Source organism: Athene noctua, chromosome 12 (assembly GCF_965140245.1).
Source record: "Athene noctua chromosome 12, bAthNoc1.hap1.1, whole genome shotgun sequence".
Classification (NCBI taxonomy): Eukaryota; Metazoa; Chordata; class Aves; order Strigiformes; family Strigidae; genus Athene; species Athene noctua.
In genome coordinates, this window is record NC_134048.1 from 11083318 (window position 1) to 11096843 (window position 13526).

The window sequence follows — 13526 nt, forward strand, 5'->3', positions numbered from 1 at the left end:
CATGTTTGCATGTTAGTAAACTATTTTTTTCTCATCTCCATAAAATTGTCTCAAGAACAAACTGCACACTATTGCCAAAAAACCCCAATTTTTCCTTCATTTTAAATGTATTCTGAAATTCTCCTACTATCCATATATTTATATTTTATATGTGTATGTATATATATTGCTATAAAACTATAATAACTTTAATCAAACTCAAGTTTGGTTTAAATTTACAAGCATAGAAGGCCACCAAAATGTTAGGAAGAAAGCTATAATACAATTTTTATATTCTCTAGAATTAATGCATACATAAAAACTATTTAAGTATAATACAAAATTTGAAATTATACATAATATTGGTATGTCTTTTGCATACACAGAAATTTTTTTAGAAACAAATCTGAAATGACTAACCGTGTCTTGGCAGCAAAATTTCTTCATTCTTGTCACTCATTTAAAAATGAGTGACAAAATGTTAGACTCTCCCCAAAACAGCAGACTATCAGTGTATGAGTAAATCATGCAAAATGGTTCTAATTCAGTCAGCAAGTTCAGATTTTTTGTTTATTTTAAAGCAGAATTCTTTTTATTTTAATATTGTCAGGACTAGTCCTCTGATCCTTGCAGTATCTAGAACTGTGAAACTGGCAGTATTTCAGGCTTCTAAATCAGAACTGAACATGATCATAAAAAGTACATTTCTAGATCTTTTTTAATTTGGAAATCTGTTGTCAAAAGTTAGAAATTCATCTTTATTTTCTTTATAACGAAAACTTGCCAGTGATTTTTACATAGAAAAATCTCAAGAGTTTTCTTTCAATTTTTTTGTTGAATTAATTACAGTTTCTCTTCAGTGTTTTATCTGGCCTTTGTCACTGGTCCCAAAGTTTTTGCTTGGACCTTGTGGTGCCTCTGGCCATGTTAATCTTTGAGCTGGGCCCATGAATTACCTTGTTGGTCTTCCCCAAAATCACAAGCCCAGGTCTGCTGACAAGTGAGTATATCATGGTCAGATGGATTAAATGCTGGTAGACTGCCATACAGTCCACCCACTCTCATGACAAGTATATGCTGTATAGTTCTTTGCATGTTGTATTTGATTTCAAACAAGAAAAATAACATCTATGTATTTTACTGAAGTCTGTTCTAGAGGAGCAACTTTATCAGCCTTATTTTTACTGTCTAGTTCATATATCAAAACCATAACTATATCCAAATTATACCTTAGAAATTTTGCCTCTTGTAATGATAGTCAAATGTTCCATGTGGTTTTCATCTTTCATGAAGCTTTCTTATATAAGTAACTTTGCAATGTTTCTGTAGTAGATTTTTGGTGCTAGGTATAGCTGTTAAAGTATATTTTGTAAGACAACGTAGTAACAGACATAGCTTATAGGCATACCAGAAGTTTGATGAAATTTTGATCTTATCACAGATGGAAGAGAGCACGTTTTAGGATGTAGGTTCTTGCTGATGTGTTATTCATTTTATTATCTGCAAGAGATTTAAACGTATACACATGAAATGGGATGATATTTTAACAAATAAATAACAAATATGGCATCAGACCCAGTATTAGTAAGATTCTGGGCTGCCTAACCTTGTTTCTTGGCAAAACGGTAGAATTTAGAGCTGTTGTTAATTGGTACCCCAGAAGACTTCTATTCCAAATTACCTGCCTTTGTTTCCTCCTACATGTCTCAGTAGTACAACATTGTAACTGAAATTTTAAGAATGCTGTTTTTATTAAAAATGTCTACTTACATTGCTTCTTTTATTTTCAGTCAAAGATTCCCCCCTCCCTTTAGTATTTAAAAAATGTGCCTTGTAAAAATAAATGTTTTCAGGAAGTTCAGATACATTAATTTTTAAGTTTTTCAACCTTTCTCCTAGAGAAGATTTTGACACTTTAACATAGAAGAGGTTTCTTCTTTCATGGAAGTGTTTAATTTTTAAGATAGAACCGCTTACAAAGAATTGTTTTGATCTTAGTGCTGATATTTGTAATCTTTGTATTAAAAAAATCATCTGTACCTGAAATTTCTAGAAGGTAGGGTAACTACATTTAAATATCATCCATATGAAACTTATTTATATACGAAGACTTCTCAGTTAGAATTCTCCTTAACTATTATTTAGCTCCACCATTATGATATGTCGTTGCAGGTTAAAAAAAAAAAAAAAAAAATTGTTTTCTCCTTAAGTGTACATGCATTATTTGTGGTTTTGGATTGAGAGTGAAAGTGTCATTCACAGGAAATCACTTCAAAACTTGCCTAACCTTAATATTTATTTAAATTTCATTAATGTTTCTGCTTAAGTAAAGTTACAAGCTCATTTCCTGAATCAGATACCTGTTTAATATTTATGGTCAACTACATTTGCTGTACTGGAATGGAAATTGCATGTACAACATCAAGACCTTATGTAATTTGTTCCTTCCACTTTACTGGAGATTGCATTGGACTAAATTATCTTGGTCAAAAGTGAAATGGAGGAAGATGTTTCTCTACAGAATCATAGCATGCTCTCTATTTTTCTTTCTTGGTTGGCTAAGGCAATTTATCCCCCTTTACTCCAAAAACCCCAGGTTGTTTTTACAGTATCTTAGAAGATGTTGGTGTAAAATTCAAGCTGAGGACAGGACACCAGTAAGCCATTTCCCCATTTTTTCCTATTCTGTGCCATAATTCAAACAGCGTCCTGATTTTGCCTATTTCACTTGTTGGCTTTTGGTTTAGAGCATTGGATTCTGTGCAGCAGTTTCAGCAAGTTTGTATTTCATGATTTTTATTGAAATGTCATGAAGCAAAGGTACTTTAGCCTCTTTCATTTTATGTGAGTACTTATTCTGCAACATCTTAAGTATGGAATCTTGTAAGTAATGGATGCCAAAAGAAAGCCTATGTTTTCAATAGTTTATCCAGAATCGTACAATACTTATGACTGAGTTACTGATACGTTACTACAGATAATGATCAAGAAAACGCATGTATCAGAGGGTAAAACTGGGTGCCTAGAAATTAAATTGCAAGTACTTAGAGCACTGTTAAAGCTCTGTGTCCAGATCTTGCATTTTCTCTCACTTTCTTTCGTTTTTTTTAAATTCTTACAGGTCTCTTGGTTCTTTTGCTTAGATTTTTAGGCTTTAAAAAGCTCAAGAACATAAAGAAAATCCTGATACAATTTGCAGAGTTTCTCTGGATTTTCTGACTTTAAACCAAACAAAGGAACCTGAAATTATAAGTCAACCTAATTTTACTGTCCTCTAACTGCATGCTTTACAGCCTGACCCAAATCTTAGGTGCATAACAGAATCCGAGCCAATGCATGCTAATGTGGTTTCATAAACAGTTCCTGCAATGCTGTCAATAAATTTGATTTTGTACAGACAATGAAAATGCAATGTATGTTGCATTACCTTGTGTAGTCACTGCAGTCCCCAGAGATCAGTGGTTCCTAATCAATAAGTCAGACCTTGCTGATGAGGTGGAAGATCCTCATTACTTGTAAAGTGCACTTCATACTTTCACCTGTTCTTGCCAGAACTACTGTGACTATTCAGAAATGGGATGTTACTAGTTTTCCAAGCAAAGCTCACCTGCTAAGAGTTGGAAAACTATGCTATAGATAGTACTAAGGTCTTTATCTCTAACAAATTAAATTATATGTCTAGTCATGTCATGTTGGTCTTCATTGTGAAAGGAATCTTTATTTCTGTCTTCGGTTCTTAAGAATGTCAGCTCACAGGACCTATGAATGCTGAGACCTAATTTCAGGTGTTAATCTTTGTAATAGGCTGGGTACTTCTGTTCTCCCTTTGTGGTTTAGCTCACCATATTTTGCTTTTGGTTAATGGCAGCCCTACTTAACAAAAGGATATTTAGTTTGAATTTGCAACTGTTTTGTTTCACAAGGTTTTTCCATCAGAAATTCCAAACCTACTGTCTTATTTTATCCATGGCTTCTGAGCTATTCTGCTATAAAATGAACTGTCAATACCTGCCTGTAATTGAAGGTTATAGGTGAAAATGAACAGTGTATGAGGAATGAAAGATCAATATTATATCTTTTCAATTCATCAATATAAATTTCCCTTGTACTATAAAGCTGTGTTTAGCATAACAGTAGAGCATAATCACTGTGATGCTGGTTTACTTGTTAATAGTTTCAGAGATCTCGTCATCCTTGGAGGATTCCTAATGTACATATGTGTGTATGTATGTGCATGGGAGTGTAATTTCTTTGTATTCTACAGTTGCTAATTTATTAGTATAAGAGAAATTCCTCAAGAAAGCCATCATTTTGGAGTTTCTAGGTAGCAGGAAGAATATATAATGGTAACATTTCTACACTTTCCTCTGTATTCCCTTTGTTTGAGGCCATCAAAAAGGTCATGGCCTCTTCCAAGGCTCCAGAGTCAGCTTTTCTTCCAGCTGACCTGGACCTATAAGTGAATCTCATTTGCATCATCTATTTTCTCATCCATCTTTAAGATTGATTTATAAAAAACTCACCCTCTTGCATGGTTGCTGAGCTCTGGTCATTTGTTCTCCACTTCTGCTTTCACCTTTTATTTCCATGGTACTGGCTGCTGCTTCTTCTTCATCTTCATATCCTCCCTTCCTTTCTTGTCCCTGGGAATTATCTCCATTAAGTTTGAACTCTCCTGTTCACCATAAGGAGTCCAGTTCTATGGTTGAACAATCTTTCAGCACCAAGAGATCTTTTTAACCTTCTTCCACCTCCTTTGAAACCACTTTTACACTTACTTTTCCCCCAGAATAATTTTAACAATTGTTTTCATATCATCATATCTTCCTTGGTCAAGTGACCAGTTGGAAAAAATACATTTACATCACAATGTTATGTTACCTTGAGGAGCAGAGCAAGGCAGTAATAGCACCTCTGAAGCCAGAATATACTTTTGTTGATTGTTGGCTTAGAGGTCCCTATATCTTTTAACTAGTTGTCCTGTTATTACCCTAGAGTGCTTTAATTTTAAATGAAAGATAATAGCTGCCTTATCTCTAAGGAAACTGGTCTTGATTTTATTAACTTACAGGACAGAAGAATAATTGGCACATATCATTGTCCAGAAATGTATTCAACAAAGGTATCTTTCATCGTTTTCTAATGTTTTTATCCTCAGAGACTTAAAAATTCAGGTCCTGACCACTTATGGTCATTAAAGATCCCATGGCACTTTTTTATACTGTGGTCATCTCAACACCAAGCATCTGGCCAAATATCAATTTCTGTAACTGTTCTGCTTACCTAACATTCCCCACCACCACTCACCCACCCCATAGTTTCAATTGGCTACAGCATTCTCCATTTCCTTGACTAAAATACAGTATATTTTTCTGCACTCTCGGTCACCACATTTTGCCTTAGAGGTGATTGCACTTCACTGGGAAGTGAAGTGGTTCTTCTTTCTAATCCTTGTAAAGCGCTTTGGGATCCTTTTGAATGGGCGGTGCTGTGTGCAATAAACGTAATTCATGATCATTCTATCTCAGGCTTCACTTAGTTACAAAAGCATGTTTTATTTAGAGTTGGGCGAACCTACTTGGTGAAAATAACACTCCCAGCTCTCTCTAATCTGACAAGGAGCCTTTTGTCAAAGGTTGAAAAGATAGGCTAATTTATTTCTGAATTTTTGTTGTTGTTTGTTTCTTTTGTTTTCACATTTCTTTTTACTTCTGGATTGGAACTTAGGGAGTTCTTCAGATTGGGAATTCAAAATACCATGAAAAATGCAGATCTTGTTATGGTCAATCCAATGTTCCACATGCAGAAGAGTCAAATTAGTGTTCGAGAAGCACCTGAACTTTGCAGTGCTTACCTGGGTATTCTAACACTTGAAGGTTCGCCCATCACTAATTTTTACTGTATTTTGCATTATTTCTTCTGAAGAATTCTTGGAATATTGAAAAATGCTGTGCTCCAGCTCTGATAACGGTCTGATATATGCAGAAGACACTTTGCCCTAGAAGATAGTTTAGAATGTTGCTGAATGTTTTTTCTGCCCAGCATCACTAATCTTACTAACTACTGCCAAGATTACCAGATATCTGCAGCAGTTTGCTGTGTTAAGAAATTTACTGAAACGAGAACAGAAGTAACAAAATAATCCAAGCAAAAAGTTAACTGAAGGAGTGATATCATGTCGCTAAAACATGTCTGAATCTAACTCTAGTAGACTAAAAACTTTGCTTGCATTTGTGTTGCATAGATAGTATATGAGTATGTAAAGAGCACTCAAATTTCTAATGTCATTGCAGATCAAAAGGATAAAATGCTTAGATTCATTCTAAGAAGATTTAAGATGTGTACAAATCTGTTGGCACTAAAATCTTTCCAAAGATAGTATATTGGAATGCACAAAGTTGAGGTGAAAATAACCCAGGCTCTGTGCTAAGGGGTAAAATTAGCATTGCATTAGTGGATGGTATGTCAAATTTCCCCTGATGTCATTGGAACTAAAATTTCTATTCTTTTCTTAAGGCTATGTTCCTATAGTTTCTATGGAAAGTGTATTTTCCAAATGGCTTTGCACCCCTCTTGTAAGATACTTCCCCTGTTTGTTTTGAGACATTCTTGGGATCAATGAATGCCAAGTGTCTATAATTGCTTTTTTTTTCAGGATGCTGAAAGTCTTATTATTTGTCTGAAATCTTGTAACAAAAATAACAGCAAATTTTGTTCTACCCAAAAAAATCACGTAAGAATTTTCTAAGTAACTGCACTCATTATAAGAAAATGTTTGAAAGCTCTTTTGAGGTTTCCGAGATGTATTTGGAATATGTTTCTTTTATAAAATAAGCTCTTTTGCAGATGTTAGCTTTTGTTTGTATTACAACAGCAGACTACTCTTTTTGCCTTAGTTTTGTCTAATGCAGATAAGAACTGATTTGATTGCCTTCCTGACTAGAACAGTGTTTCCTCACTATGCTCAGTATCATGCTACAGAACTCTTAAATTAATTTTTCTTGAGTTCCAGCTCAACTTTCACATTTTTCCAGTACTTCTCAAAAAAGATTGATTTCCCTAACACACTAGAAAATACAAAGATTTCATATGACTTTAGAAAGCAAGCAAAAACAGATGATTTTGTCTCCTTCACCTTGAGTCATTTAGTCTAAAACTAAAATATAATGAAACTAGAGGGGTGCAAACTCACAGACTGGAAAAAAAAAAAAAAAAAAAGAGGGAAATCTGGCATCTCAGCGATGCCAGTTCTTATGCATCACTTGAACAGATGTAATCACTCAAATGGCAGTGTTTCAGTAGGTCCAAAGTACATTTGTGATTATCCGACTTCCCAGTTCATAATGTGTAGTGGATGCTACTAAAAACCAGTGGTTTTCAACCCAGTTCTCTCACTATGCCATGTGAAATACTACGTAAGTTTTTTTTTAAATAACGGCAAATACAGTGCTATATTGTGTAGTGCAGTGAGGTACCTGGTGCTGACTGCTGGCTTCTAAATATTGCAGAATACACTAAAGTTTAGAAATCCACAAAAGTCACAGTTTGTGCACTTTCAGTAATAATCATAGTGTATATTATGTACATGATAAATGAATAATGTGGCTGAGTTATTCTTAAAGGAGCTCTGGCACAGTTTCATCTCTTATTTGGCCTAGAGTATATCTTCACTACATAGCATCACTAAGTCAGTGTACTTAATTAGCTGCTCATTAGCTATTACTGCTTTTAATTATACTCTGTAATCACGCAATTCAATGTATATACTTACAGGGAAGGCTGAGGAGCATTAGAACCTCCTACATAACATTATATTTGTTTTCTATAAATGGATTATTTTTGAGTTCTTCTACCATGCTTCATATCTACTCCAGATTGCCTAGGAGTAGAATTTAGTTCCTCATCTTTGGAATCCTCTTGATTGTTTCTAAGAGGTTTCTTTACAACATTGCATTAATATTTTTTTTTCACTGAACTGCCCTTTAAAAAAATATAGTAGCTAAAACTACCCATTGAAACAACTGTTCAATGTACATTTGATGTGATTACACTCTGTATGTTTTTCCTTGCTTGAAATTGCAGATCTCCGCTATTCCAGCATTCAGGTCTCCACAGCATGCACTGTATTTATGAAATTCATTAGCACTGGGGAATAGAGTTTTCACATAGATATTCATTAGACTGTATTGGTGCCTTTACCAAAGTAACCAGCAGTCCTGTTTGGAATATAGGGATGGAAAATTTGCATTCTCTTATGTAGTGCTCTGGGCCTTGTTTTTTAAAGGCAGGAGACCTTGTGAATACCTGAAGTTATTGCCAAAGCAGAAGCTATCATTTGAAAGAAGAAAACCCAAAACAAAACAGACCCTTTCCCATTTGATTTCCATCCAAAATACCCAAAAAGTTAAATGTTTTCCCCAGATATCCTTCCCAGTGGCAGAATCCCACTTTCAGGAGCTGAGCATGTGATCCATTTACAGGTGTTGCTTCTGCTCGCTGAACATGGGGTCTAGGGAAATGCTATTTATTCCATTACTATAATGGCCTTATTGCTCCTTGAGTTCACAAATAAATGACAATAAATATAGTCATGGCTATGCTTAAAGTCTTTCAGACAGGCTGACATCCAGTGAATTAGTGATGTTAGATCTAGCCCTTGTCAGCATGGCTTCAGTTTGCAACTGATTGGGCTTCCTTTCTCTCCTGTTAAATCTACTTTCTTATTTTTTACAGATGGATCCACATGAAAATATTTTGTTGAGCACACTTGAAATTAAAAATGAGATGGCGGCCTCCGAGGCTGTGATGGGGCTTGGGGACCCTAGAAGCACTATGCTGGCGTATGACACTTCAAGCATCCAGTACCGGAAAGCTGGCTTACCCAGACACAGCTTTGGTCGCAACGCCCTGGAGCGACATGTGGCACAGAAGAAGAGTAGGCTACGGAGACGTGCATCTCAACTGAAAATTACCATTCCTGACTTGACTGATGTAAATGCCATAGATCGATGGTCGCGCATATTCTTCCCTGTTGTTTTTTCCTTCTTCAATATTGTCTATTGGCTTTACTATGTGAACTAAGAAACAAAGCCACACAGGAAGCAAGAACTGGATTTCTCTTCAAATCGGTTGTACAGCCAAAAGTGGGACTTAGAAAAATTCTATTCAGGACAAAAAGTTATTTTAAAACACCTTAGTTGCTGGCCCACTCTATGGTCTGTTTTTATAACATTTTGGTTGTATCTGCTAAATCATTAATATGTTAAGTTGAAGTATTGACATATCCCCTTAGCAAAAATACAAGTGCATTTTGTGTGTGAAGGCAAATTGGATTTTGACAATCACTTCTGTCTCATTGTCTCTCACTCTCTCTTGTTTTTTTCCTTTTTTTTTTTTTTTTAAAATGGCCATTTGAGTTCAGTGATACGAATTACAGAGCAGCATTTGAGAAACAAGTTCTAGTTTCAGCAGCAGTACATACCATTTCCAGGGAAACTGCATACCCAAGACATGCATCTACACTTAAGAGAGTGTACTAAGTTATTATCATGCTCATGAAACATACACATTTTACCTTTTAAATGTGTAAACTTGAAAACAAGTAGTGCCTATCATCTTTCCAAGATGATGATGGTCAGAGGTTTCCCAACCACATTCAGGTATTTTCTGTTATTTTTTAAAAGAACTAAACCTTTGACTCATAATATTAGGGTTGGGTGTTTGCACAGAAGCTGAAGCAAAAAGCACTAGTTTTGTTTGGATTTTAAAGAGAGAACATATGCTCACAGTCACAGTGACTGTAGTTGTGATCAGCAGAGGAATGTAGCAGTGGTGTAAAAATGCATCAACTCTGAATGGATAGATATGCTGCTGTTTTGTGTTGGGGAAAGGAAATCGTCTGTCCAAAGTGCCAAACTTGGTTGGCCAAATACTAATTCTCTAAGTGGCTGAAGGAAACCAATGGTGCCCTGCCTTTCTAGGGTAGACAGACCTGAGAGCAATTATAAAATATAGGGCCAGGAGATGGAAGGCTACATATTTGTAAAGTGTGTGTGTATATGTCTGTGGAGATATATATATATATATACACAAATATATATATATATATATATATACTGTGCAAATGAATGCTGTCAGTTATAGTACATACCTTAGTCTGAAATACTCATGTGGAATTGTGTGATTCCTTCCAAGTTTGCAGTCTTTCCAGTGTTACGCTTGCCACTGTTGTTACGCTTAACACCTTATATCCAGTTTGATTAAAGGTATCATACCTCTTTCAACAGTAAAGATCTGAGCATGTGTGTTTCAGTACAAAACATACTAACAGGGTATTTTCTCAGTCTGGATTAGGCAATACCATTTCACTTTTTATTTTGTTTTCCTAATGCAGTGTTTTAAAGGGAAAAATTTGGTAACCATTACTTGAAGAGTTTAATCACACTCTTGAATGTTTCCTGCTTTAGGGTGTTTTCCATTGGAAAAACTAGCAAATTTCAGTTTTGCTTTATGAAACTTTTTGAAATAAGGGGGGTTTGTTCATTCCATAGAGCTTTATTCTTATAGGCAAAATAGAATAGACAAAAAATAGAATTTTACAGGCAAAGTAGAGTTTACCATTTAGTCAATTGTGAAACTTTTTTCTGTAATGAAAAAAAATAATTCTCAAGAGCTGTATAAAAAGTTTAAATTTCTGATGGCTTTTACTAAATTAGATCCCAAATATTGTTTGACACAAAATATTTCATGAAGCAGAAGCCACAGCTGTTGTATCTATGCTACCTCTCATCTGTGTACAAATTTCTGAAAGAAGCTAGAATTGAAGTATCATCCAAATAATAAAGGAATTTTTTCAGGCAGATACTTCTTTCCCCATTTAAGTATTCCTTTGGAAATACTTTAAGATAGTTCTTGAGAATATTTTTCATAAAATATTTTATTTTAATTTTTTGTTCTATCTTTAAAGGAGTAATTTTCTTAGAAGTATCTGTGGGGTTTTTTTCCCCATTTGACAGTGAAATGACGGTGATAGGAGGAAAACAGTTCTGGGAACGAACAGGTCAATTTTATGACTTTGTTTTGAGCATATCAAATGCTTATTTCTGCTTCAAATGGGAGAGAATACTTTTGAGCCTGAAATGGGATTTGCCAAGGCATACACACCACCTGTTGTTTTCAAGGGAGTTGTGTGTATGTTCGTGTACTGCCTCCAGGTTCAGACTCTGCAATTTGTAGACACCAGCTTTCATCATGCAATTAACTTTCCAAGCCAAAATGTTGCTTTTTGTTCACATAGTTAATTTCTGACTGCATTTCATGCAGAACGCAATAATCTTTGTAGAGGCATTTGGAATTTCAACTGATAGGTATGAATCACGTTGGAATTTTTTCCCCAATTCTAAGAAAAGGAACCACTTCAAAATTCAGTACTTCTCTTCCAACTCTGTTCTTTAAAAATGGTATTAGTTATCATAAATAAAAGCAGTCTTCTTCTGTACAAGCTTTTCTTTCATTTCACAAATTGCTGCCAAGTCCTTTTTTATTCCACAGAAGTGTAGTGTGAATACAGAGAGCTCACAGCCCGTTTGTGGTTGATACACATCAAATATAAAACCTTGCAGAGAATATGTTGACTCTCTGCATCATCTTACTGCATCAGCTGTTATGAAAACCACAGAGATTGAATCCTAGAACTGCACATTAATTTATCTGAAGTTACAGTACAAGCCATAATACTCTCTGATGTCACTATTCAGAGAGTGAAAGAAAATGTTTGGTTTCTGCTCAGGTGTCACTACGAAAGATATATTATCTGGGGGAAGGGGCACTTTTGCTTTTACTATGTTCTTCTGGCTATTAATGTGATGTATAAAATTAGTGAAAGAGAAGGATTCTGTCATTTTGTACTAAGGCTTAACACTGTGATATAAAAAGATGGGGGTGAGAAAGACTGGCAAGGCACTGTCAAGGGAAAAGTATAACTTGAGCTCAAGGTGAGCGCTTACTCTTCTGAGATACTAGAGTGAAAGTGAGAAATTATGCCAACATACATAAGGGATTTGCTATGTGTGCTACCCTTTGGGTAAACTAAAATAATCATTTGCTTTTACTTTAGAATTGACTGAAAATGAATATTCTATAGCTTTTTTAATTGTGTTAATTGTTGTTGGTTTCAATAAGCAAAATATCAAGGTTAGTAATTTAGATAAACCTTGTAATATAATTATAGTTGCACATTTTATTGTTTTATTAGACATAATAGCCAGCAATTAAGGTGTTTTTCATCTTTGTGAAATTCATGGGCAAATTATGACTATAACATGGCACAGTTTTAAAAAATCTTTGAGATCAATCTGTAAATATGTACTGTACATGACTGCTAGTAAGTATGATACACATTTTCAGAACTGAAAATTCATGCAACATTTTTCTGTGTTTGCATAAGGAATGTTATGTTTCTATCCTATCGCAGTTTAATGACTGGGAAGAAAGACTCAAGCAATGACATTGTGACCATTTCTTTTCTCATTCCCAGGGGAGGAAAGCAGGAGTCTTAGATAACAGCATGTAGCAGAGTTCTTCAGAGAGTTTTTACATTCTAATAAAAAGGACATAAAATCTGTAAGGTACAAAAGCACAATGCATAGAGAAAATGAGTGGTGGTCTTACACCTGGGGAAAAAAAATCCTATTTATTTCAGACAAATAAACATTAAAATTAAAGCTCAATTAATTTTCACTATAATTATTAGACTGTGTTCCAATTCTGTACTATAACACAGTACTAAACGTAAGTGAACGGATGTTAAACATTATCCAACTGTATGTGCATATGGACATATACCTAAATGTCTATATGGACATATGTGTGTATATATACACATACTGAGTATATATATGCACACACATTCCTATGTTGGCGTGTTAAAGGAATAAGCTAATAATAGTTTTGTTTCTACCATCAACCAGTGTATGAATATATTTTTGAGACAAAGTTATTAGTGTATTTAAAAAAACCAACTTACTATACAGGGTAACTGGGCATTTCTATATCAGCAGATCAGTGCTTATAATTCGTATGGAGCCTTGCACCGTTCGACATGATGATAGTACTGTACCTCCTAGCATCTGAAATTAGACTAGTCCTCACATTGCTTGCCTATTTCTTCTCTCTCTTTTTATAACAGCATTGTCCACTAGTAAGTTTTCAAAACCAACAAATTCCTTAGGGAACCAAGAAAAAAAAGTCAAAAATATTAAATATTTCTAGAAAATAATCTAGGGTGGGATGGCCAGGGTACAATACTATATCAGTAGTGATCATAACATTTTGCTATGTGTACATAGAACATACAGTGTGAGCAACCATAACTTAAGCTGAACGTGTGTAAATATTATCAGATTTCTTAAACATTTTTAACTTCTAATTTGTACTTTATGGTAAGGCAAAAAGCTAATTCTACTTATGATTTAGGTTAATGTGTCCTAAAATTATGTAAATAATTAAATAAGCTGTAAATGAGCAGTCAATAGATACAGTAATTGTTT

The 13526-nt window shown here is 34.7% G+C and overlaps 1 protein-coding gene across 3 annotated transcripts in view; it reads left to right on the top strand.

Moving 5' to 3' along the window:
- GABRB2 (gamma-aminobutyric acid type A receptor subunit beta2) overlaps positions 1-10041 on the top strand; it is a 164760-nt gene extending 154719 nt beyond the window's left edge. For 2 of the 3 annotated variants that reach the window (XM_074915710.1, XM_074915709.1), the window contains 2 exons: positions 5051-5101; positions 8713-10041. In XM_074915710.1, coding sequence (XP_074771811.1) covers positions 5051-5101; positions 8713-9060 — 399 coding nt within the window. In that variant the 3' untranslated portion in view covers positions 9061-10041. The remainder of the gene's footprint in view (positions 1-5050; positions 5102-8712) is intronic. The other variant, XM_074915711.1, reaches the window with a different exon arrangement.
- Positions 10042-13526: the final 3485 nt, after the last annotated feature.